The 26,413-nt window shown below is 50.5% G+C and overlaps 1 protein-coding gene across 3 annotated transcripts in view; it reads right to left on the reverse strand.

The window, feature by feature from the left end:
- The window catches only part of Zbtb16 (zinc finger and BTB domain containing 16), a 179,994-nt gene extending 154,477 nt beyond the window's left edge, over positions 1-25,517 (reverse strand). Inside the window, exons 1-2 of one of the 3 annotated variants that reach the window (XM_046465323.1) lie at positions 25,213-25,517; positions 20,821-22,178 (exon numbers count right to left, since the gene is read on the reverse strand). In XM_046465323.1, the coding sequence (XP_046321279.1) occupies positions 20,821-22,088 (1,268 nt within the window). In that variant the 5' untranslated portion in view covers positions 22,089-22,178; positions 25,213-25,517. Of the gene's footprint in view, positions 1-20,820; positions 22,179-24,861; positions 25,126-25,212 lie in introns of those variants that run through there. The other 2 variants (XM_046465338.2, XM_046465331.2) reach the window with 2 other exon arrangements.
- Between the last annotated feature and the right edge of the window lie 896 nt (positions 25,518-26,413).

Consider the following 26,413-nt stretch of genomic DNA (forward strand, 5'->3'; position numbering starts at 1 on the left):
CAGCCTGCACTCCTATCTGGGCTCCCTGGGCCACAAGATGTCAATTAGGACAGGGTTTCAATCGAAATGAAAAAGAAAATATGAAAGAAGAAGCTCCAGAGCAAAAATGATTCTGTTCCGACGGTACTCAAGCCAGGCCTGTTTCTGGGTCCCCCTAATGACCAGTGCTGCCTTGCAGCTGACCACTCAGGCCGTGTTGCAGATATGCAGAAAGCTCAGTCCACCCTGCTTCACAGGAGCAGCACCGCACATCTGACAGCTCCCAAGTCCTTAAGCCAAAGAGATTTACGGAAAACCTACAATGCCCCGGGCACTGGACCCAGGAAGGAAACAGCAGAATAGGACCCCAGATTCTTGCCACAAGGGTTTCTTAGGGAAGAAATGAAAAAATTACCAATAACAAAAGATCAAGCTCTCTCTCTCTACCCCTGGGAGTTCCAAGGAGGGATGTGTTTCTGTCTGGAGACAGAGGGAGGGAGACGTGGGGAAGGGCTTCAGGAAGGAGAGTGTGATGCTGGAGCACAGAAGCCTGGACCCTGTAGTGGCCAATGGAGAAGGACAGGGCAAGTGAGGGGAAGACTGGGGGCTCCAGTCCACAGCACATGCGGTCACATGCTGGGCAACGGACTACAGGTTGTAGACACGAAAAAGATGGTGTCCACCTTGAGTTTGTGCATCCTGAGAAAGGGAGGACTGACATGTGGCTAGAATCCAGGACCCCGGATGGCTCTGAATACCAAGCTAAGAATGTAGGAGCCGCAGAGGAGGCCAGAGGCTGGACCATGGGCCTGGAACAAGGGCAGAGCCTCTGATCAAACTGAGGACATTGAAAGGATCTGAGATGAACAGCGTTTAAATTAGCCTCAAGTTCTGGCTCCTGGCAGGACTGCTGTGCCCAGCAGGCAACTGGAAAGGAATGTGTGTAACACAGGGAAAGGGGAAAGAAAACACCCCACCATGGAAAACGAGAGCTAGAGATCTGGAAGTCATCCACAGAGAGGTGCTGCAGGAACCACGTGACTGCAGAGAGCGAGGAGACCCGCGGGTCATCCTCGTAGGGAGCACCTGCATCACAGGTGAGCAGGCCACAGTGGGCGTCTACTGACACGCTGATGCCTTCCGCCTTCCTCACACAGAGAGAAACTTCGGGCTGAGCATCCCTCGCAGGAAATGCCTGGCACAGAAGGGTTTCAGACTTCAGAGTTTTTCAGGTTTTGGAATATCTGCACAGACCTTACTGGTTGAGCATCCCTAATCCAAAAATCCAAAATCCTTTGGATGTCAACACTCAAAAAGTTTCAGATTTTCAGACTTGAATGCTCAACCTGTACAGAATCTTGCAAATGAGGAAACAGACTCCGAGAGCCAAAGTGACTGCAGCTTTAGAAAGAGATTCAAGTACAGATCCCACAGAGTCCTGTCCATTGGGTGCACTGTCCCTCGGGAGGGCGTTTCAGGAAATACCTGGGTGGTGGGAGAGGGGGTAGGTGAGGACAGGGGCTCAACAGTAGGTCACAAGTCACCTCTGAAGGAAGTGTCAGCCTCATCAAGAAGCTCTTGGCATACCAACCTAGAAACCCCACAGTTAGAGAGGATACTTTTGTAAGCTCCAAATATTCCTTTAAAAGTATCCATCTCATGGGTGGCAGTGAGGATAAAGTATGTTGATGCAGGTAAAGTGCTCAGATCATAATAAATGCTCAATTAGCCGTTATTTACTGAGCATCTGTGACATGCTCCATGTGGTGTCAGCAGAACATGGAGAGAAAGGAGAAATCATGACCACCACCCTCACCAAACCTATGTCGTAGTTGGGGGACAAGATAGAGGCACAAGCAGGTTAATGACAAGGCAGAGAGCTTTTAAAGTGGTGCACACTGTAAATGCAGCAAGAGACAAAAGAGGAGAGAGCCAGTGAGTGCCAGGCAGAGACGCTTGCCCCAGGAGCCTGGCTTAAGCAGGTCTTGAAGGCTGGATGAGACAGGGAGGTCAGGCAGAAGGAAAGGACGATCCAGGTGGGAGGTCGTGAATGCCAAAAGCAAAAGCGCGTTCATTCCAAAGTCTGCTCTTCTGGAAGCTGGCTGGCTTCTTTGAAGCCCAGGGCTAAATGTGCACTGCTGTGTAAAGTTTGCAAACGGTAGAGTAGGGCTGTGAAAAGGGACAGGTGTGCAACAAGTCTAACGTCCCCCTTCAGTTTAGCTCATGGAAGGCTCCAAGGGGCACGTCTCCCCCACCGACTTCAGGCAGGCGTGAACAGAGGTGAAGAACATTAGAGAACGAGCACGCACCCAGTCCAGGTGCCCGTGAGACTCGATCACCACCCTCTGTCCACCCCCAAGACTCAGAAGGGTGAGTCATCACACAGTCCCACCCTCTCCTCAGTTTGCCCTATACTGAAATCTATCCAATCCTCAACTCAACCAACAGCGCCTTACACAAGCCGCAAGGCAAACCATTCCATGAACTAGCCCAGTCCACCTGCCTCCCAGTCTTCCACCCTGCTTCACACCTCCCCCATTCCAGCTCACGACCTGTGCAGGGGTCCTGACCCCACTCAAACACTGCCACAGCTTGGCACCTCCTACCTAGAAATGACAGATCCTGTCTTGCTCAAAGCTCAACCATCTCCAAAGACTGACCAAATACCACCTCCTCCATGAAGCCCTCCAGAATCTTCTATTGGAATCATTCCATTTGTCTCTGCTCCTCCTTCCTCACTTATATGATAGTTGAGCATATGGTATGCTGTATAAATATACACACAGAGCCATGTATCATGACTGTCATTTCTGCTTCACTGTTACTTATGAGGAATACACACACACACACACACACACACACAAAACCCCATAGGACTTAGCAACCACCTTGCACACAGTAGGTGCTTGGTAAATGCTTGTGAATTGAATATATGTCTAAGGCCTCCCTGTCTGGGGGACTTCTTTAAACCCAAGTGGTAAGCCATTACTGACTCTTGATTAAATTTTTAAATGAAGCAGGATACACAGAATGAAGGTAAAGCTATCAGAATGTCTAGTAAAATAAATAAAGTTTCGGAAAGTTGAGGGCTAGATGTTTTCTCTCATCTGTGAAAACTAGAGGAGAAACATGAAAAGGAAGGTGGCAAGGGGACATCTCCAGGAAAATGAAGGGACATCAGCAGAGTGGAAGAAAGGGACTGGGAGAAGGAGAAGGGGAGGGAAAGGAGAAATAGTGGGGAGGGAAACTTGCCAAATTACCCTGTTGTGTCATGGGCATGGACAAATGTGTACCAATGAATCCCACCATCATATATAATTATAATGCACCAATAAAAATATGGAAAAAGAGTTTCAAAATCAGGAAAATAAAAGATCAATAGAGTTTCACTGACCTTTGGGTTGCGGGCTATTCCTATGTGTCCTGGGTTGGGGTGGAAGCTGTACTGCTTGCTGTGAGCCAAGCCTCCACTCTAGGACAGACCCCCAAATTAGGAAAAAAATATAAAGTTGTCAAGTGCATCATCAAACGCACAGTTTCTGCAGAATCGAGGTGGGGGGTGCATTACAAACAGCAGTCAATAGCCCCGCTCCTGGTCTTCCCAACAGCACCCTGATTTGGACCAGGGTCAGCCACCACACCCAGAACAGGGTCTCTAGACTGCCTACAAAGGCAGCAAAGCACAGGGCTCCAGGGTAAGTAGATCTGTGACCAGCTTTACAGATAGAGGGCCGGTAGGATTTAACCCTTGGTTCACCAGACTCCGCACCTGAGAAGCAGTTAATCTAAATGCTAACTGGATCTTATATCCACACAATGGCATTACCAGGTGAACCAAGGAGATGAAGCCTTCTCACAGGATTAAGTCAAGGTCCTGATGAAGGAGACCATCCAATCCTGGCTCGGTTGCACAGGGCTCTGGGTGATGCGCTGGGGGCCACTCCCTGACCTGGCACCTGTCCCTCTTCACCAATGCCACCACCACCTTCCAATTGCTACCTGGGAGTCACACTGAAGGCCACAGATCTCTACATAAGTTCAATAGCCTCCCTTCTCAGCATCTCTTATCCCTCTAAATAATGAATTTCTCAGCCCTAATTAATGCAAGGAAAGGAATGATACACATTTTTCTGTTGCTTTAAGTTACAGTCAAGTTGGACACTTTGAGGGAAGAGCAGCCTCTAGCTAAAGGGTCAGATAAGCTAAAATCAATATGAGTCACCATCTCTGAATCTTTTAAATCACCATTTCCTTTCCCTGGCCATCCCTGAACCAGACCCCTTCAGTTGGCATGAAGTGACCTCCAGTCTTCAAGTGACCATCTATTCCATTTTACCACAAAATGGTAAAGGACAGACCACACCTACCTCCTCTGCAGGGAAAAAAAAATTATTGCAGCCTCTGGGAGTAATCAGCTCAGAACAAGAGAAATAACCTGAGAGTATACCATAGAAGCCTGGTTCTTCTACAGAGTGGTCAAAGTCACCTGGTATGTCACTGAATATAATCACCCTGATGTGATCAGATCAAGCTGATACAAAATTTATAAACTCAGGTCTAAGAGAGGGTTGGGAGACAGATGAAAGGGATTGAAACCATGGTTTAAGGGACACACCGCTTGCTTCAATAGAGAAGACATATGCAGCTACCTTACAAATACCACCAGGACTGTGGCCTAGGGTTCCTGTGAACCCCAGAGCAGACAGAACAGCTGAGGAGCCCTGGGAGCATCATAAAGATGGATCGAGCTGCTAAGGAACAGGAGCATCTGTCTGCTGGGGGGTCCAAGGAATGGCTGGGTGATGGGGAGCCCATGCCAGCCTTACAATGGGGCTGGCCACCCACTTCCCTTCCAGCCCGTCTCCTGTCACAGCAGAACAGGCAGCAGCAGAGGCAGGGCATGGGCTGTCACCCACACGGGGCAGGGCAGGGCGTGCGCGCTGGGATTCAGCGATTGCCCTGCGAGGGCAGATGCAAAAGAGCGCTCCCTGGACCAGCCCAGGGCCGTCAGAGCACTCAGCTCCGCCTCTCTCCAAGCCCAGCGCCTTCTTAAAGCTGGCTCTGGTGCCCAGGGGACATCTAGATCACCTGTCCCAGCTGAGCTTAGGTGTAGGAACTTTGTTTTCTTTTGTTTTAGGGTGAGGGGGATAGATGCCAAGCGAGACTGTCCCCCTTTCAGCTTCTCTTCAAGGAAAAAAAAAAAAAAAACAGAAGAGAAAAACAAAACAACCAAACCCTGTCGCCCAGGGCCCACTTCGCTGTGGGCGGCCTACATGAGCTTCCTTTATCCAACCACAAAAAGACCTCGGTGGAGCCAGCGAGGGGCCGGGAACCGCGCTGCCAAGCCAGCGGCTCCTCCGTTGAGGTTAGCAGTTACCCAGGGGCCAGCAGCGCTGGGAGGGCAAACAGCCCGTGCCCCTCGTTACACAACGCCGGCTTATCTCCCGGTGCCTCTGTCGGTTTGCAGGCATTGCGCAGTGTGACAACCACAGCCGAGACTGGCCCACGGGAGATAGCCGTCTCCGCTCACTATCAGGACGGCAGGAGGGGAGCCCGGACGGTTAGCCTCCAGCAGCCGCTCGGTTTCTATTAAAAGAGAACCAGGGGACGGGTAACAGTCCGGCAGGCAGCTTCCTAGCGCCACTTCCTTTGATCCTGCTTGCTGAAGTCCCTCTCCCCAGTGCCCTGTCCCACCCTGGGGCTACCATGGAGAGGAGGCAGGGGTCACTTCAGGTTGGTTCCTTGAATTTCTGCAGAGTGCCAGATGGAGCTGTAGGAGGGGTCTCTCCCTGATGATCACCCTCTAAACGCCTTTCAGACAGGCTCCTGAGGGCCAGAGAGGGACCGCTGGACCTGTGTCTACAGCATGAGATTCAGCGAGGAGCTCTGGTCACTGTCTCCTTCAGAGGCTCACAAGTGCCCCAGGATAAAGTCCCAAACTGAACGACAGCTGACATTTACCAACAACTGTAGTGTTCCAGGCACACTACATGTGTGAACAGCCCAGGCCCTGAAATCCACATGATCTCCCACTGGAGGGACCAGGACACCACAGTCCACGGTGCTTCATAGCCACCATCACACGGTCTGCAAACAGCATGAGGACCTGGACTCAGCCCCACCAGGCTTCTGGCCCATGTTCCCTCCACAACTCCACACCGCCTTCCCTACACCTGGCCTGGCATCTGTGGTACCTCCACGTGCCCCAGCCCACCACCGCAGCACGAATCACCCTGAGTCCTGCCAAGGAGAGTTACTCCTCACCCTCTCCCCAGCCCTGACCAGGGCCTTCTTTCTATCCTCCTCTTCAAATCCTACTTAGCCTTTAATATTCCCCGCAAATGCTGCTATCCCCAGCATCCTTGCACCCATCACAACTGCCAGGACCCAGGATCTGAGGATTGCTAGGCAGGCAATTTTCTCCATGGCTGGAAAGTCCCATGAAGGTGGCTGCCTCATCTTGCTCATCAACCGTATTCCTGTACCTGCCCCAGAGTACAGGAACTTTACGATAAAAAGAACTTTACAATAAAAAGTCAGTCATTGAAGACTTCACCCCTAAATGTACATCTACCCTAATCACCCCATCATCTTCCACACTTTCACAAAGTGACCAACATCCATGGAAAGTATTTTAACTCCCCTGTTCCAATTAGAAGCTCCTCAAGGGCAAGTCCCATGTCTTATTAATTTTTGTATCTCAAAGCCCCTAACACAAGGCCCACTGCCCATAAATCTTGAAGATTCCATGTGCATTCGTCTGCTCAGACTGACAGCAGAGGGGTTAATGAGGGCCCCCAAAGGCAAGCCGCCATGCCAGAACGACCCCGGCAGCCCTCAAAGATCTGCAACTGCTGTTCTAGACGCCTTCTTGGGGGAGTGAGGAGCAAACCTAGCAGTCACGCACCAGCAGGATGGTGAAGGGGGCGTTCCACAGGTTGGGACTGAGATCAGGGTTCCAGTCCTGGCTTTGCCACTAGCCTGCTATGCAATCGCATACCCTCTCCGGACCACCAGTCATTCCCCATTGAATGAGTGTTTTCAGATGAAAGACTTGAAGGGCCCTGTCAGCTTGAGCAGTCCACATTCCAGGTCACCTTGAGCACCCACACCCAGACCTGCCAAACTGGGAAGAGCCACAAGAGCCTGAGATGACGAGAAGAGGGATGGAGAGAGGGGCATGGATGCCCCTCGGTACCAGTCCTTATCCTCCAAAAACACATAAACACTAGCTGAGAAATAAGCCAGTGCCTTTGTTAGCAAGGATGGAGAGCATGACACGAACAGGAGTCTGAAATAAATAAAAGGCGAGAGCAGATACTGATAGAGATTTGCAATAAACAGCTTCCCTCTGGTTAAACCAGAATTTTCCCCCACCCATGTACACTTTCACAGATCCACTTTGGAGCATTCAAATTAGCACAACCTGGCCTTAAATGCTGTGCAAACCACATAGTAAGCATTTTGCTTTTATTTATGTCATCAATGGTTTCAATGGAGATGACTCATCCTTCCTCTTTAACACTCTGTTCTAATATGGTTTACTATAAATAATGCAGAGAGAGAGAGAGGCTGAGCACAGGCCCCTGCACAGCAGGTCACAGCACAGCCAGGCCCAGCAGATTGTCCTAAGGTGAATCTCTGCTCGCCTGACAGGCCAGTGATGCTCCAATGGAGAGGAAAGGCAAACATCCGCCTTCCCGGCCCCAGGGCTTGGGGCAGGTAAGGCTGTCAGGAGAAGGAACTGATAGGCACCGAGTCTGTGCCAGGTGCCAGGTCAGGATTTGAACACAGGAGCTCCCTCACCTTCTGGAGCCTTCCAAAAGGTAGAGTCAAGATTCAAACTCAGACCACTGTGCCTCCCTTACTGCTCTCTTGGGATACCAGAGTCAAAGCCCAGTCCATTCTTTCAAGCCCCAGACATTGATGGTTCAAGTTGTTTTGGTTTTTTCAAGTGCCTCCCAGGAGCCGAAACTCCCAAGACACAAAATCACAAATGCAGAAACATTACAGCTAAATAAGGGGAGGCTTCCCCAGGCCCAGGTAATCCTGGTGGCTCCTCACAGGATTCCAGCTGCAGCAGGTATAAATCACAGCCTGCGCCTTGAGCACCTCCCATGAAGGAGCAAGGTAAATGCTCACCCCAGGGCTGAGCCAACAAGCCCCGTCCTTCCAGAACCTGCCTTCTGCTTATCCTTTACCAAATTCACTAGATTTGTCACTGAATTATTTTGGCCATTTCCCAAAGTCAAATCTACCCTCCCAAAAGACAAAGCAAAGGAATGTGGTGCAAGCTTTGGAAGGGATCCCAAAAGGCCGTTTCCAGAACTCCTCGGGCACAGCAGCATCCTGAGATGAAGGGACCCTTTGCAGATAAGTGGCTTCTTTACAACAGCAGCAGCACTTTGCAAATGGGGATGTTTGTGGTCACAATGTGCTTAAAGTGTTCACCTATTATTTCACTATTGATGATAGTACCCACAAGGTTCACACTGTCATCAATTTAACAGCGCCCAAACAAAAGATTTCTCTGATTCTTTTCACAGTTTCTCCCCAAGGTAAAACAGCAGGTTTGTAAGAGCCTCTCTCATCGTTCCCATGTACTCAGTACCGTCACTGCTCTGTGCACGGTACACATATTTTATCTTCATGACCATGGACAAGATGATTGTTTTTTTAGAGAAAAGGGAATGGAGTTCAGAGAGGCTAAAAGACTTGCCCAAGACACACAGCCAGTAAATTCTAGAGCCTGGGTCTTCGTCCAGCATGCCTCCCTGGATGTCACTCCACACCGTCCCTAGAAAACAGCCTTGCTACCTCCTCTCACAAAGTCTGTTTCTTGAGTGAGGCTCCCACCCCACCCCCACCCCCAATTCCTGGGCTGTATTTCGCTATCTTCAGCATCTCCTGGACTTTGCGCGCTGTTTCAACTTCCCGGTAATTCTGCCCCGGTGGATACCCCCTGCTCTAAATAGCACACTCCGTGGTTGGCAAACAGTGCAAGGACATCAAAACAAAGCTATCAGTTGGGTGCCTGGCTTTAGCAGCCAGTCCAAACTCTTTTGTTTGATTCTCAGACAGCTTATTGACTAGGTGATGGGGTCAGAAGTTTTCTCTTCACCTAGCCTCTTTCAGAAGAAGCGGCAAATTCAGGGCAGGTAGGAAAAATCAAAAAGAGAGAGAGAGAGAGAGAGAGAGAGAGAGAGAGAGAGAGAGAGAGAGAGCTCAGATTTACCATTTGAACAAGCACTTAAGACTCACTAGCCAACCGGGAGGGTTAGGAGGGGTGAGGGAGAAAAAGACAAGAACCCAAGAAGCCAAGATCGCCCGCGCCGCACCCTCTGGTGTGAATGTGGGTAGAGGCAGCCCACTCAGTGCCATGTTCTCAGGGACGCTGCTGTCCACATGAAGAGCAGAAGAGTAGGTGGGCGCAGGAAGCCGATCAACCGTGTGATACACGCAGCTGGCGGATTTGACAAGATACCTGTTTTCTTCCACTCATCTCCGACCTCATCTGAACAGGGTCCCATCTCCCACCTGGCCCCTCTTTCCTAACACGCCACCCCTCACCCTGACCCCAACAGTTTATCTTTGCACATTGGAAAAGCTGGCACTTATCAAGTCATCTTCTCCTCATAGATTGTTCAGCAGACCACGGGGTTATCAGCAGAGCTGATACAGGAAGATAAACAGCAACCTCTTATGCAAATAGTATTAAGAATGTGGGACTGGCCACAGCACAATAGCAAGATTTTAGGAGAACATGAATCTTAACACTTTTCCTCAATTCCAGCCCCGGAAACCTGGGGGGACCTGGGGAAGATTCTCTGGGTGGGTTTTCTCCTCCTCTCCTGGTAGGGAGGGGCAGTGTTGGTCCAGCCTGCTTTGCAAAGAAGAGTAGTATCTTCATGTGGGAGGAACACAAGCCCTCACTGTGGCCAGAGCTCCACCTCCTCCCAACTGCCATTCCTTTTTTCTAAGACTTCACAACCACTGGAATGTGCTTTGTTCGGGTTAAGGAGGTGAAGGACTAACCAAGAGAGAGAAGTGTTCTCCAAGGTGGGTGCAGGGGTCAGAAGGCGGCAGGAGAAAAAAAAATCCATAGAAAACCAGGAGTTTGGGGTTCTGAAATGCAACCATGTGACCAGGAGATGCTCTGAGGATCTGCCTTTGCAGAGACAGAGGCGGACAGCAGCCTGGGGTCCAGGTGGCATCTTTTCAAACCCTTCTCATTATTCTAAGGCCAAACTCACATCAAGAACCAAGAGGCCAGTGGCTCTAAGGGACAAAAGAATTGCACTCAGAGGGACAGAGCAAGCTGCTTCTCACACCAGGCTGCAGGCTGGGGAGGGGGAAAATGGGAGAATGACAGAATCCAGGCTGGCCAGAATGAAAGACTGAATGGAATAGGCTAATTTACACAGGAAGTAAGCACTTACCAGACCCTTCATCTCAACACACAAAACCCTCGGCCATATCTGGAAGCAATTACATCCAGTTAACATGATCTGCTTGCCACTAAAATTAACTGCAAACAGAAATATTTTTCACTTTTGCAATAGGGGGGATGCCAAAGTTTGGCCTATTCCGCACCCACCCCCAGCCCCAGCTCTAGCCCCAGCCCCAGCCATTGAATTTGGCTGCTGGGGAATATTTAGCAGCTACTCAGCTCAAAACAACAAAAACCACTCTTATAGCCATCAGGATACAGAAAGTAAAATAGTGGATAATTATGAATGGGGTGGGGGGGTGAGGGATCACTGACAACCATTGTGCTGGAAATAGAGGAGAAGGGCCAGGCGCACAGGCCCTACACAGGTCTGCATCTCTTACAAGTCGGGTCTGGTTTTCCGCACTGAACTTCAAGGAAAGAAAAGTGTTTTTAGAGTCCCTCAATTTAGCAGCCGCTTCACATTGTTTTTAGGTACCATCTTTATCCCTTCTGCAAAGGGGGCGGGGGTGGGGGGATGTAGGGAGGTAGACTCACAAATGTTAGCAGATCCTTAAATTAGCAGATCATTTAGGGGACAACTGTCACGATTTAACTTTTGCATTGAGCATTTCCAATCCCTATGAGATGAACGCCTTCGAAGCAGCTTTCACCTGCTCTAATCCGGGCAAGAACAACTTTTTGTTTGAGATGTGCACAGTTTTAGGACAAGCCTAAAAGAAGATGAGAATCTGTCTCCTAGGGGGGTGTGTGTGTGTGCGTGTGTGCGCGCGCGCACGCATGAGCGCGCACACACTTGCGCCTGCACGCATACCAATGTCCCTTTCTCCCAAACCCCAAGTCCCACTGCCTTGACTTGCTACCTATTCCTGTCCTTTCTCCTTGCACCCAACATCGCAATCAGATAAGAACTGATTCTTATTTTTCTGTGAACTGCTGTCAATGATGCCATAAACGCCAGAGACAGATGGACGGGTTTGTTTCAAAGCTCCAAAAGGCACCATCTCTAGCCCCTTTTCCCACCGGCCCCTCTTTTCTGGGCCAGACTCTGGGGTGTGTTCCCCCAGAAGTGCAGTTCACTCCTTTGTCACCAGGGGCCTTTAAAACGGCAGCCGCAGCCACAGCAGCAGAAGTAACGCATCCATTTGCCAGACAACTCACAAACATCTTTTCTAAAAAAGAGTGAGGCAGAAGTTTCCCTCAAGAATGAGGTCAGACACTGCTGTTCTCTGCAAAAATTACTTTTAGAAACATTACTCGTGGGAGGGAAAGGGGGGGCAACTGAAGTACCCTTTCTTTAAGGATTAGGGGCTACGACAGGAAAAGGAAAAATGTGTTAAGCTTCTTTGTGATTTTTTTAAAACTTGATTTTACATTGAGGAAAAACGAAAGAAGTTTGCACATGCCTTCAAATCTACAATCCGAGGCCATATGCGGGGCCCAACACACCAACCGACATAGCAGTACCCCACCAGGGTGAACTGATGGCACTAACTTCGTCTCACAGAGGAGGAAGCAGGGTGGTTAGGCAACATGTCCCGGTCACACAGCTTCTAAGAGATGGGTCAATCCAAACCCAGGTTCTGTTCCACACAAAGCCTCGGGCCTCTTACCACTCTGCAGCCAGCAACCATAGGAAATTCAGATGAGAGGGAGAGAGAAGCTCCCCCAGGACCCCCTCCCCAAAACAGCCCCTGTTGGCATGTGGGGTTTCTCCTTCCCCCTGGTTCCCCTCCCTCTCGCTCCCTGCTGTCACCGCACAGCCATCCGGGCATGGAAACAGTTAAGTTACCCTCAGAGCATAAATCAAAAGTTCAAGGCTGCAACATACCACAATGATTCCTTCTTTACATATGACAAGAACCAGAGAGGGGCTGAAATCCCAAGCATCCTGCGCAGGGTCTCCCCGGCCCGCACAGGTTATGCCGCCAGGGTCAGGGCCGAGGACCTTTAGCGGCAACATTCATTTCCTGAACAGGACAAGTTCTCCCGACCATAAAGCTAATAAGAACTTCCTCGCACGGTGAGCTCCGGCTGACAGGGCTACTTGTCACTGGCCACGCAGGAGGAGAGCGCTGGTTCCCATTAGTGGGTTATGATGCCAGGTGCTACTAATAAGGTACATCGGCAAGAAACAAGAGCCTGCTAAGTTGTCGCTCCAACTCTGGAAGCAATCAGGCCAGGGCTCAGGGGTTGGGTAGGGGCCTTCTTTAAAGAAATGGGTGGTGGGGAGTGGGGCTTAGTCCTATAGACCCCTGAAGCACCTAACCTGCCGAATGGCTTAAATAAATAAATTCCCAACAATCCCTCCACATTTCCCCCAGCTCCCATAAAAGACTCCCCCAAATTAACACTAATAATGTTTCCCCCCACACTCCAGGCCTGATGGATCACCCTGAGGGCCATTATGCTCGGCCACATCTGCTTCTCACTATGGCAAGGAGAGCGTGCCAACAGCCCTAATGGCATTAAGATCACAACGCTCAGCTAATCCACTTAGAGAGCAACGTGGGTGAGGGTGGCAGGGGGCTCGCTGGCTCCCTTGTCAGGCTAGGGTCACAAGGGAAGCGGGAGGGAGGCAGCCTCATGTTTGAGTCCCCGCTGTGAGCTCCCAGTTACAAGTGATCTCTTTAATATGTTTGAGAAAGCCGTCAAGAGGCAGGGGTAACCTCACTTCACAGAGGGTGTGACGGCTTGGAGCTGTCACTTCCCCAAATTCACACTGTGGCACCAGCATTCAAGCCCAAGTCTATCAGAGATGATGGTGTGATGGCGTGCTCCTCTTCTTTTAGCATGCCCGGGGGGCAGGTGGTTTCTGTGCATGTCTGTGTATCTTTACTTCTTATTTCTGGGGGCTCTAAATGGACCTAAAGATGGGACAACTTGAAAACAAACATTTCAAGTGGCCCAGAATTTTTCCTCTTCATCAAACTGCCTGTGATTGAGTCTTCTGGTAATGTCCTCAGTAATACCTTACTGTTTCAGGAAGTTCTTTCTCTTGCCTAACTTGCATCTTTCCTACTGCAACACTGAATGCAATCTGTTCACACTGAAGAAAATCAGGTCTGAGGACAGAGTGCGAAGGGAATTGGGGATTCAGAATGAAGCAGGTTTTTCTGAGTCTTTAGCCAAAGTTTCCATGCTGACAATAAAGTACCGGATCCCCTCCTCGCAGCTGCAGTGATAAGCCCCACGTAGGCAAAACCCAGCCATAGTTTTTCCAGACTGAGCCAGCATAATAAGGACAGCGGGGCTTTTAAGGGGAAACAGTAGAAAGGGGAATTTCTGATTATGCTGGCACGAAATTAACAGCATGGGATTTTTATTTTTGTAAATGGGTTTCTTTTTCTCTCCCTTTTTCTGTTTCTCACGTCAGCATAAAAACCTTCTATCCCTAGAAGTTGGTTTCTGTGTTAGTAAGAGATGACACAGTACTCACTCCTAGGACCTATGTGGCCTAGGCTCCCAATTACCTGAACCCTTTGCTGCAAGCAGCATCCTCACCAAACCCAGGAGGCCAGTCCTGGTCACCCAGCTGCAAGGAGCATGGAGCCAGAACACTTGGACACCAATCTGGCACCTTCCCTTCTTTACCATGGACTCTGACCTCTCTGGCTTTGCTTCGCCTATCAGGGATGTAAAACTTACACTCCCCCTTACAGAGCAACTAGAGGGCTGAAGGAGACCCTGATTGGGAATGCATTTAGCATAGAGCCCTGTAGGTGAAGCACTGGAATCGGTGCTGCGGATCTCACTCTAAAGTGTCCCAAGGGAAGGAGCTCTAGACCACCCAGCACCACACCCAACCCCAGGCCCCCCTCAGTAAGGTGTTATCTGAGGCCCTCCCTCTTCTGTCACAGTGATTTGCATGCCTGGCCACGTGCATGGACAACAGGACACTGCATGGGTGAGCTGCATTTGGACCTGACCGTGGTGGAGCACTGCCCAGCTAAATTTAAACGAGGACTGGATGACTCACCAGGCCTCAGGTCAATGGGACAAAGAGTACCCTGGCCACCACAGTACAAGAGATCCACTTCCCAGGGAAGGTGCAGGTGCGTGCTGTCTCTGTCCCAAACATGCAGTGCCCGAGGCAGCAGTTTAATAGCACTGGACGGACTGGCACCCTATGCAGAAGAACAGCCTCCGGGGAAAGAATGGTCTGGAGCAACATGAACCCATCTTTTGGCCTGAACTTCTAGCATGACCCACTTCATAGCAGCAATGGGAATACAACAAACAGCCATGGAGCACACACACCACTCCATGCCCGGGACAAATATTTACTGATTGATCCTCATGACAACCCCATGAGTAGGTTCTGTCATTATCTCCATTTTACAAATGAGCAAACAGGCACAGAGAGCTTATGTAACATAACTACAGTCCCCACAGTTGGTAAGTAATGAACTCAGGATTCTGACCCAGACAATCAAAATGCACAACACCATGTTTGTATAAAACATGAATTTGGAGGTACAAGGGCAACATGTGGCAATTTTTTTTTCTTTCTATCAAAATAACTGCCAAAGAGTCAGCCCTTTCACCTAATACAGCCGAAACGGAACCTGAGAAAACCTTCAGTTATCATGGAAAATTCAAGAACTCGACAAAGGCACACCTGTATTCATTTGGCAAGGCTCTTAAGTCTTATTCTTGGGCTTTCAGTTGAACTTGTTTTAAAGTCATTAATAAAATTAAAAAAAATTAAAGTGGTTGGAAATGTGTTTCCCCTGAATTAGCAAGAAATCAAAGAGCTCCAAATGGAATTTGATTTTAACAGTTTAGGATAATGACATTTTAAAGATTTATAATAGTTTTCCTAGAATACATAGGAGGAAAAGTGTTGCTAAACTCCAGCTCCCCCATCCCCCGCCACCCCAGCAATTAGCGGCTCCATTCAATAGTGACAGCAAATTATAAGGGGACTTCTCACTGAGATGAAAGAGTAGGCAACTTTCCTCTATTGGAGATGAAATAAAAGAAATCATCTTCAAAAGTTCCAAGAGTTCAGTCTAGATTCCAGATGGCTCAGTAACCCTAAGCAGGTTAAAGTATTCAAAAACGAAGTCGAGCAGACAGAATAAAATCAAACTGACCCCCATCTTGGCTGGGCTAACCAGTCAATCCAGACACCAAAACCAAGCAGAATGCAATTAACCAAAAGGGCTTCATGCAGGTGTAAGTGGGTAGGTACATGAGAGGTTAAAAAATAAATAAATAAAGAGCTCATCCAAGCACCTAGGTTTTACAAAGGAAGAAAACAAAGCTCAGGGTGGAAGAGGAATTGACCACCGTGATAAAACTGAAAAAAATGCCGAGCTGAGTCTAGAGCCCTGGCCTCCACCACAGCTGGGCACCCCACTACGGGACCTCTGCCATCTTACGAGCCTCACAACCAAAGAGCTCTCCAAAAGACCAGGTTCCAGGAGCCCAGGAAGCTACAAACTTAAGTCATTCATCACCCCCCAAAAGGATACTTCCTGGAAACATAAATGGATTCAAAAACGATTTGGGCAAATCTGTGAATGACAGAGCATCCATAAATAGCTACTAAGAGAAGCTTATATACACCTGACCTTTAGAATTGACGTCAAGGAAGATGGCTGCAAGCTCCAACGGTGGTATCTTAGGGATGGTGTTGGCAAACAAAGATTAGGTCAGATGGATCTGACCCAGAATAGCACTGTCCATGTTCTTATATGGTCTGCAGTAGAGTGTCCAGGACTGTGAACTAGGAGGCAAGCAGAGTGCCCAGCTCTCTCCATTTATAGTTGTGTGACCACGGGCAAGTCATTTGCTTGCTCCAAATCTCATTTTCCCTATCTATAAATTCGAGCCCAAAACGATCCATCATCCCTTATCCAAAACCCTTATCCATCCCTTATCCAAAACCAGATTTGTTCAGATTTTAGAAAGGCATTCTGGTGCCTCTGTGTTTAACAGCTCCAGGAGAGTCTAGGGCAGCACACTGTAATCAAACACATTAATATTTTTGCAGCAAAACATATGAATATTCAAAATAAGCAGGATAAATATAGCCTCACATCAGTTCTGATCAGGTTTTGCTACTAAATGAGTTTGCTGCAAACTTACACAAAACCTTTTAGCTTTCACAGCTTTTCAGACTTCATAAACACAGAACTGAGATTAAGGCCCTATACCCCCCTTAGGGCAGGCTGTGAGGTTAGGAGAGATAAAGTCATTAAAGGTGCTTTGCAAAGAACAAAGTGCTACCACGATAAGGGCATTATTAATATTGTTGCTGTTGCTATCATTATTTCACAGCATTGCTTGCTCCAAACAGAATTTGGGATGACATCAGAGGTTCCTGGCAGAACCATGAAAGGGAACCAAAAGTTGGGCTCAGTGATGCACACCTGTAATCCCAGCAACTCTGGAGGATGAGGCAGGTGGATTGCATGTTCGAGGCCAGCCTCAGCAACTTAGCTAGACTCTAAGCAACTTTGTGAAACATAATCTCGAAATTTAAAAATAAAAAGGAAGGGCATGTAGCTCAGTGGTAAAATGCCCGTGGGTTCAATCCCCAGTACAAAAAAAGGGGGGTGTGGGCTGGGGTTGAAGCTCAGTAGTGGAGTGCTTGCCTAGCATGTGTGAAGCACAGGGTTCCATTCTCAGCACCACATAGAAATAAATAAAAATCAAAATGGTACAACCTTTAAAGGGTGGGGGCAAGAGTTCTGAGTTACTGCTAACCTCCCAAATGTGGCCTAAACCAAGGTCAATGATGGTTGGCCCTATACATGAGTCCACCACTGAAAACATAGTACCTGGCCATCTGAAAGAGACTAAGGCTGGGGGCCAGGCAGAACTCTTGACATCTCAGGCACATGACTCGAGCACCCTTGGCCAGCCAGCCCCAAGAACCCTGTGAGAAGGGCTGACACGTGGTCCAGGGAGCTGGCTGAGCCCATTTCTGTGGTTCCTGAGCATTCCCACAAGAATTAGGCAAGGGTTCCTGCTCCGCCTGTGCAGGATGCACCCTGTTGCTCATCTGAGGGCTTGTCTCTGTAAGAGCCAGAGGCTCCCGTAAAGATCCAGACCCCATTGATTCTGAAGCATTAGATCTAGAAACCCATTAAATCCATGGTGTATGCTATGAGCCTAGGGCAACTGAGGGCCACAAATGAGGACTGTATTCTCACTTAAGTCAACTGTGCTGTTCCCTGTGATCTTAGCCCTCATGTGCATAATGCTAAGAACAAGACTGCACCTGGGCCCAGTTGTGCTGGGCCCTAGACCGTAGCCATACGAGCCCACATGCAGAACTGCTCCATTCTCACTTTCAAAGTGAGAACAAGAAAAGAAACCGAGCCTAAAGGGGGAAAGTCCTGTCTTGCAGAAAACTGATATGGCCCTTCCTCCTGCAGGCACTATCCGTTGTAATGTGGGCCCACAGGAGTAGATTCAGGGGTCCAGAGAATCTCCTTCACCTGTCTGGAGAATGGTGTAGATCCAGCAGATCTTCTGTCTGGCTTCCTTCTAGTTCCGTTAAGTTAGTAAGCCCCAAGCGGTCCTCGGTTCTTCCCATCCATCTGTGACTACACTGGACACTGCTTTTACATCTTGCCATCAACCTCAGGCTCCATGATACATAACTTTGCTAAGTTTCATTCCATCCATCTGTCCAGTCAATAGGTCCCCTCTCACTCCACACCAGCTTGGGGTCAAGCAAGGGAAAACCTATGGATGGGATTCCATAACCAATCCCACTTCCTGCCTAATTCCCAGCACTCTGCCCTTTCTCCCTCTGCAAAGTAAGCATAACTGCTGGATACCAACACTACTGGCTTAAAATAAAATAAACCCTGGAGCCTGTCATCTTTGTTATATTTCCAGCCAATTCCACAGTTTCGTTGGCATCAAAATCACCCACTGATTTTTTTTCTTGCCTTTTTGCTTGTACTGTAGCGTTGATGACTTTTTTTCCCCATTAGAACATTTTTCATCCTGTTGATAGGTTGTGGGGAGTGGCTAAGGCAGAGAAGAGTAGGAAACAAGGATGTAGCACATTAATCCTGGCACTCTGCAGGTGAGGGAGAGAAAACAGCCTCCCACAAAGTGTATGGTTTGGGGACTTTGACTTCAAAGTCAAGTCTCCCCACCTGCATTTCTTCAGACCCCCCGACCTTTCCATCCGGTGCTGCCCCAGGTCCAGCTTCTCAGGCTGCAGGGGCTGATTTTCCATCCTCAGTCAAAAGCACCTTCTTCCTGTCAGCAGCTCTCAGCATGATGCTCAGGATTCCAGGATGGTGCCTCACCATAGCAAGTTCATGAGGAGAGGGACATCTCTGTGCCACCACACAGGTGACACAGCCCAGTACAAGGTGGCGCTGCAGATACTACACACTAGAACTGAGCCCATGAGGATGGTGCAGAGGCAAGGCCAAAATAAGATGGGGGCCAGGTGTGGTGGTGCACACCTGTACTCCCAGTGGCTCAGGAAGCTGAGGCAGAAGGATTGTGAGTTCAAAGCCAGCCTCAGCAAAAACAAGGTGCTAAGCAACTCAGTGAGACTCTGTCACTAAATAAAATACAAAAAAATAAGGCCGGGGATGCGGCTCAGTGGTTGAGTACCCCTGAGTTCAATCCCCAGTACCCAAAAATAAATAAATCAGATGGGAGACAGAGGGTCAGTTCTTCACCTTCATAGCAACTGCATGTCAGTTACAACTCTAGTGATTTCTAGGTTTTACTTCATTAATTCAGCACCAACTCTGAGGACCATCTGCATTTTAAAAAGTGAGTAAAGCAAAGTTTAGAAAATTCAAATAACTCTCACCACTAGACACAGAGGATTACACCACCCAGGCTCTTTGGAAGATAACATGGCTGAGGGTCCCTCTGAAGGGGAACCTGCAACTCGCACAGAGAGTGAGTGATGTCCTCTATGGCCCTCTTGGGTAGAAAAAAACAACCTGGACTTGATGAGAACCAGGAAAAAGTTACTTTCCACCATGCCCCATTTCTCATAGCACATAGCTGAAATAATTCACATCCGGAGATGATAGACCTATCTGGTCAAGTTTGGGGAGGGGGTTTCCTCTTTAGGAAAGTTTGAGCAAAAACAAACATGACCTCAGTCTATTTCTGAGAGGCATAAGCATCAAGAAGACAGACACACATTCGTGGCAGTTATTTTTCGCACCCACCGGAAAAATATCGGCTACTTTTAGCTCAGTGACAACTTTCCACAAGGTAAGTCTCAGAGCTGCCAATCAGGCATCATGGGAGCGTGCTGCGGCTAGGGTGATTAGATCGCTTCCAGATGCCTCCGTCCACCCCCTCACATCCCCCACACCTAAACCAGCACACATTTATGGGGGTGAGGGAGAATGGGGGCCAAAGCAGAAAGCCCACCCAAGATCACCCAACAGCAGGCCAAAGGGAAACGTTTTCACTGACAGCTGGATGTGTGGACACCATTCATCAGGCTCAGAGACAAGAAGGCAAAATGACAGGCCTACATTTTATGACAGAAACAGGAAAAAAACCAAACCTGCTACTTATTCCCTCTGTCATTTACTCCACTTCTGAAGAGCAATTGTCAGGACCCTCCGTTCTGTAGCCTTGGTCCTCTTCCAGCCCAGACGACTCCAAAAGGCAGCAAAGTAGGAGGAGATTAAAACCTGAATTTGAATCCAGCTCTGCCTCTTACTAACTATGTGACCCTGGAAAAGGGACTTTTTTCCTGAGTCTTAGCAACTTCCTATGTAAAAAAAAAAATTACCTACCTCAAGGGGCTATTGTAACAAAAATGAAATTTCAGGTAAAGGAGGTGACACTGAACAAGCATGTCATGAACTCGAAGAAAGATTATTTCACAGAGAAGCAAAGGGCAGCCAGAGGAAGCCCATAATAGATCAGAGTAGCATTTAGTTCAATGTGAGCAAGGGTGAGACCACAGGCTGCAAGACCAAGACTCTTATTCCCATCCTTTCCCCCTGAATGTGTTCACAAGAACAGAGAATGAGCAAGGGATGGGAGTATCGAGGGGACTGTTTACCAGGAAGGCCATTTAGAACCCGAGACTGTTCCTATTGCCAGATTTGGGTCATGAGAGACCCTCAGAAACCCACTTCTTCCTCTCTTTCCTTCCACTTTATCAGTTACTCGAGGGAAATAAGTATAGGCCAAGCAGCAGAAAGATGAAACAGGAACCCCAAGGCAAAAAGAGGGAAGAGTCTGGAAAAAAAACATTTTCCCTCACCACCATCTGAAATATCCGCCCCCCAGGACACTGAAGGAGGTATTCTTTGGCAAGGAAGAGAGGAGAACCAGTCCCCTGGGCTTGGGAACAGCCAGGACATGGAGGGAGGGTGTCAGGGCCGGAAGTCCAGCTGCAGGTGCAGGACAGGGGCAGGGCCTACCTGTGCTGCTCCACAGCTTCGTTGTCAGGAAGCTCTACCCCACACACGCTGCACTGCTCCCCGAGGGGCCGGCTCTCTGACTTCATGCCCACAGCCAGCTCACCCAGCTTGCTGAACAGCTCCCTCTGGATGAAGCCCTGGGGCAGCAGGCCCCCATAGGTGCTGAAGTCCATGGAGACGGCCAGGGCAGGCTGCACGTGGAGGCCAGAGGTCACCGAAGACGGCATGCTCAACACGGCATCAGCCTTGTGGTTGGGCAACACAGAATAGATGCCCAGGTGTTTCTCTGCAGCGGGTGCTGGGGGTTCCTGTCGTCCAGGGGGGACCTGACCAGCCTCAGCGGGAGGTGGCAGCTGCTCAGCACTCTCCTCTCGCCCATAGTGCAGTTCCCTAGCACTGGTAATGACGCTGCTTCTAGTGGGTGTCCCGGGCCCCTCTTTGCCTCTTTCCTCAACTTTGTCCCCAATCCCTCCTGAGATGCTGGACTCAGCTGCCCCAGGGCTTTCCTGGCCAGGTACCTCATCCACCTGCATCATCTCTGTCTTTACTTCAGCCACCCCAGGGTGCCGCCCGCCCCCAGCCAGCATCGATTCCTCAGGCCCTGCAGGTTGCTGAAGAGTCCCCTGCAGGAGAGACTGTCCTATGGTCATCAAACTATCCACTGCAGCTTTGGTGGGACTCATAGCTGAAAGACCAAATGAGGTGGAGACCGAAGGGCTCTGGTCCACCATGGGCCCAGGGAGGCTCTGTCCAGCCACACTGGCATACCCACTCTCCTCGCTGGAATGCTTCGAGATGAAGATGTTCTTGAGGTACCGAGCCTTGCGGTCCTCTTCTTCCTCGGCCCCGCCGTCAGCCATGGTGGCCTCTGTGTCATTGTCATCTGAGGCCTGGATGGTCTCCAGGATCTTCAGGCACTGCTCCTCCAGGTATTCGATCTCCAGGATCTCAGCTGCATACAGCAGATCATCCAGGTCCTCTGCCTTGGCCTGCAGCGTGGCCGTGTACGCATACTCCAGAATCTGCTGGAAGGTCTTTGGGGAGAGGAAATCCAGAGTATAGTGCTGGCTGTTGCGGTGGAAGAGGATCTCAAACATCTTGCTAGTGCAAGCCAGCACTGTCCGGTGGGCATGGAACTCCTGGCTGTCCACCATGATGACCACATCGCACAAAGTCCCAGCCAGTCGCATCTGGTTGGCCTTGCATAGCAGCCCCGTGGGGTGGCTGGGGTTCTGCAGCTGGATCATGCCCATCTTTGTCAGATCCATGGTGCTCCCCTCGGTTCAGGCATGAGGCTCTCTTTCCTTCTGTGTTCTGCGTGGTGGGGCAGGATGGGCTTCCTGGGCCAATGGACAGGGCTGGAGAACAAGAGAAGAGACAAAAGAGATGAGAGAATCAACAGCTGATTTGTAAGTGTCCCTAAGAGTAAGATCTCAAACACTACAATGTGCCCCCATCCTGCCAAGCTCCCAGCAAATCCTAGAGATTTAACGGAAGGAGCTTCCTAGAAATCTACAAATCTGCCTTGAAATCTCAGAGATGATGAGAGTAAAGAGAAGGTTCTGCCACAGCATATGCCTAATTTGCTGCTCCATGACATCATTAGGTGAAATAAAATGAAAATGATAGTAAATCCTGAGCATTCTTCAAGTCTAAGAGTAGGAATTTCCCATGCAAAGCCAACATTCATAAGGAGATGCCCAAGCAAGCACCTGTTTAAAATTAACAAAAGGCTTTAATCCCTTCCTTTAGTCAACTTAAAAACTCAACTTCACTCTCAACCCCCTGTACAGCAAAGTTCACCATCAAAACAAAGTTTTTCAAACTTCATCTCACTGAAAATTCAAATCCACGTGGGGCCAGCAGACTGCAATTGTGGCCCACAGAAATCTATGGGCAATGAGCTCTCCTCCCCAGGCCTATTCTCTCTCCATCAGTCAGGGCCTTCCTAAGCCCCTGTCTTTCCACTCTAATCAGCGGGGGCAAAGACTAACATGCCCTGACCCCTTCATTAGGAAGTAACAGGAGCATATATATGTTAACTAGGGTCATATATATATATGTTATATTTATGTTACCATATATATATATATATATATATATATATATATATATTTAACATATGTATGTTAAATAGGGTCACTCCTATCCACAGGTGCCTCAAAGCCATCATATATGTGTTCCAAAATCTGGCATATGTGTCTGTAGCAGCCAGAGGGAGAGTGTTAATACACCTGCACACAGTTACATGAGATGCTGTACTTACTCTCCTGCCCCCAAGTGCCTGCTGGACAGAAAGATCTAAAATGTGAAGGAGGCAGGGTGATGAAGGCAATGTGAGATGGTAGGAAATATGCTCCCCTACAGTCAGGAATGCTAATGCTGAGCTGTGAATGAACTCCAGTGTGTCCCACAGACTCCCAGGAAGCGGCAAGTGCTGTGACCAGAAGCAACAATTGATGCTGGATATGGTTCAGAGGGCACTGGAAGTGATACTGGCCAACAACATCTAGGTGCAAGTTACAACCAGTACTGGGAAGACGAGGCTGGGAAACAAAGATCTCTCCCAGAGCCTATCCTGGATCATAAAAAGGGCTCCAGAACTCTGAACCCCCTCTAGGGTGTGAAAAGCCACCCAGGCCAGGTCTCTCCTAGCATCTGCCTAGCTAAGGACAATATCGAAGTCACTGGCCTGGAAGCAGGGTGGACAGACCAAGTACTCTTCACACTGCTTGCCTTCACACTAGAAAGAAGACCCATGAGTTCCTGAGCCGCAAAGTTCAACCAGAAAGGGTTAACCAGACGGCTGGTCCAGACCCTTGCTGCCCACCCCACGGTTGGGACCCAGGCCGTCAAGGGTGGGACCACCATTCATCCATGCCTTGCCACTCTGCCTTCTAGCAGACATCAGAGAACTAGGGAGAAGCCAAAGGAATAGAGGGTTGGCTACCTGAATTCCTTCTTCAAAACGAACCTTTGAGGTCTGGAGGGAAATCAGGGTGCTACGCAGCCGTCTCCCCAACGCGCCGCTCGGCGCCTGCGATCCGGCAGCGCTGGGTGCAGCGTTCAGCCGGGCAGTGCGGGGGAGTAGGGGGGAGCTGGTGCTAACCCACTGGGGCTCTCAGGATCGATCACACTCTCGCACACCTCTAGTTCCCAGCGACCCCAATCGAGACTTTCAGACGACTTCGGCAAACTTGGAGAAGCAACTTTTCCCCAGAACTCAGATGCCTGAAAGGGAACCGAACTAAGGCCGAAGGAAATCGAAAGAAACTGGGCAAAAAGCGAGAGTCCAGGCGGGCTGGACGCTGCTGAGAGGGCGACTAGGCGGAGGACGCGGCCCCGCGGCAAGGGGCAGCACAAAAGCCCTGAAGCGAGTTGGGGGCGGGGGGGAGTGAGAAGAGCCGCGGGCCCTCGCTCTCCCATCCAGGACCATGACCCCCGGGAAGCGAACAGCAGGGTCCCCGGCCTCTGGCGGCCGCGTCAGCTGCCGGCGCGCGAGGCCGAGGAGCTGAGTACAGGGGAGCAGGCGAGCAAGTCGGTGCGGAGCGCATCTGTGCGTTTCAGTGAGTCCGCAGCCCGGCAGGATGGTGCGCATTTCAAACGCGTGCGGGAGTGTGCAAGGGGCTATGCGAGCGAGCCTCAGGCGCGCCAGGGTGGGAAAGGCATCCCGGAACGCATCAGGTGCAGAGCCCCGGCACCCACACTGCGCTGCCGGGAGCGCACGGCGAGCTCCGGCGCTATGGCTAGTCCCTCCGAGAGCCGAGGAGGGCCCGCAGCGCTGGAGAGTCTATGGAGCTTTCCCCCCACACCCCCCGCAAAAGGGGATCAAGTCCAATTAAGAAAAAAGAGCCCACCACGTTTTCGTTTTTTTCCAAAGAGAAAGAAAACCCAGACGAGTCCCGGTCCTGCTCCCCTCCGCCTCCAAATCAGCTTCTCTGATTCTAGCTTCCCAGCCGGCCAGCGAATAAACACACAAATAAATAAACCACAATCCTATCTCACGCCCGTGCACCGGTCCGCATACATATGAGCACCCACCAGCTCTCGGTTCCTCCGCCGGCCCTTGGCTGTACAAAGCCTTCCTATCCCCGACTCTGCGCTCACACCCTCAGCTCCAGCAGACCACTCTGCCCCCCACCTCTCACCCGAACTGTGCCCTGGAGAGGAAGGGTTGGGGAGGCAGCTGCTCTCAAGCTGACAGCCGGGGCTCCCCCTTCTAGCTGACCCCAACAGGCGGCGGCGACGGCTGCAGCAGCAGGAAGGAAACACGCACAAGCCCAGCAGCCGAGTGGCCGAAGCGAGCGCGCCCCCCCAGACCTCTCTAGCCCCAGGGCGTCCGGACGCGAGGTGCTCGCTGGGCGGTGCGCCCCTCCCCGGCCCCCCACTCACCGTTGCGGAGCCGGGTGCTGTGGGATGGGTGTGCGAGCCTGCTGGGGGGTGTGTGCTTATGTCGGGGAGGGGTGTTGCTGGAGAACTGTTGCTTTCGGTATCACGGCGGCAGTGGCGGCGTCGCCCGGCAGTTCGCAGTACCCGCTCTCATCGCCCTCAACTCCTCTCTGCCGCGAGGTTAGCAAATCACCACCGGCTGCGGCGCCTCCGCCGCGTCCCACGTCAACGCTGAGCCCCCTCCTCTGCGAGGCCCCGGCGCCTCTCCATCTTTAGTGCTGGCGGCCGAGCCCGGCTCCCTGCCCACAGCTGCCCCCCTTCCCTCCCCCCTCCCGCGCTGTCCCCGGGCTCAGCCCGCCCACCCCACCCCACCCCCGTACTGGCCGAGCCCGTGCGCGCTCCCCGCCCCACCCCTCCTTTCCCCTCCCTTCCCCGCGCTCAGCGCTCCGGGCTTCGCCTGACATCTAGCTGCTGCTGGGGCGCCAGCGGCCGCTCACCCGCCAAGCTGAGAGGATCGAGACGCTAGTGGAGAGGAGTGTAAGGGACTCGGAACCCTTAATATGATCCTAGGGATGAGAGGCGAAGAGCAGCCCCCACCTTCTAAACCTTCTCCGCAGGTTTTTCATTTCTACTGCACACGGGTTTAGGGTTTAGTTTTCCTCCCTCCATTGCTCAAGCGCACAGTTTAGTCCCGGGTTCCAATGTTCACCCCAATTCAGTTAAGTGTCATCTCGCCTTTCACTTTTCCTCGGGGCTCTGGAATGCATCCCCAATACCCTCGATATAGGCTTTAAAATATCGCTTTCGCAACCCAAGCCCAGGCCTCTTCTGCTTTCCGGCTACTGTCCGCCTGCAGTATCCACATTTCGGATTTCAAGAAGTCTCGGGGCGTAGAGTTCGCTAGCTCTGTTGAACCAGTTACCAAAGGGTCGGCGGAGATCTATGGTCGAGGGGGAGGCACGCCGTTTTAGTTGTCTCGTGGCTACAGCCGAGATCAAGGCCTGAAAGAAACTTCTCTCACGCCCAGTCTTGAGCATTCCTTTGGCTCAGCCCCCGCCCCCCAACACACACACACACACACACACACACACACACACACACACACCGCGGTCCTCTCCCAGCAACCTGGATGGAAACGGGTTCTGACTACCTGCCTCCTGCTTAGCCCAGGGTCTTCAGGGGGCGAGTGGAAGCTTGGGAAAGC

The sequence above is a fragment of the Marmota monax genome, unplaced genomic scaffold (genome assembly GCF_021218885.2).
Source record: "Marmota monax isolate L192 unplaced genomic scaffold, Marmota_monax_Labrador192_F-V1.1 WCK01_AAM20220418_F8-fsc00045, whole genome shotgun sequence".
Classification (NCBI taxonomy): Eukaryota; Metazoa; Chordata; class Mammalia; order Rodentia; family Sciuridae; genus Marmota; species Marmota monax.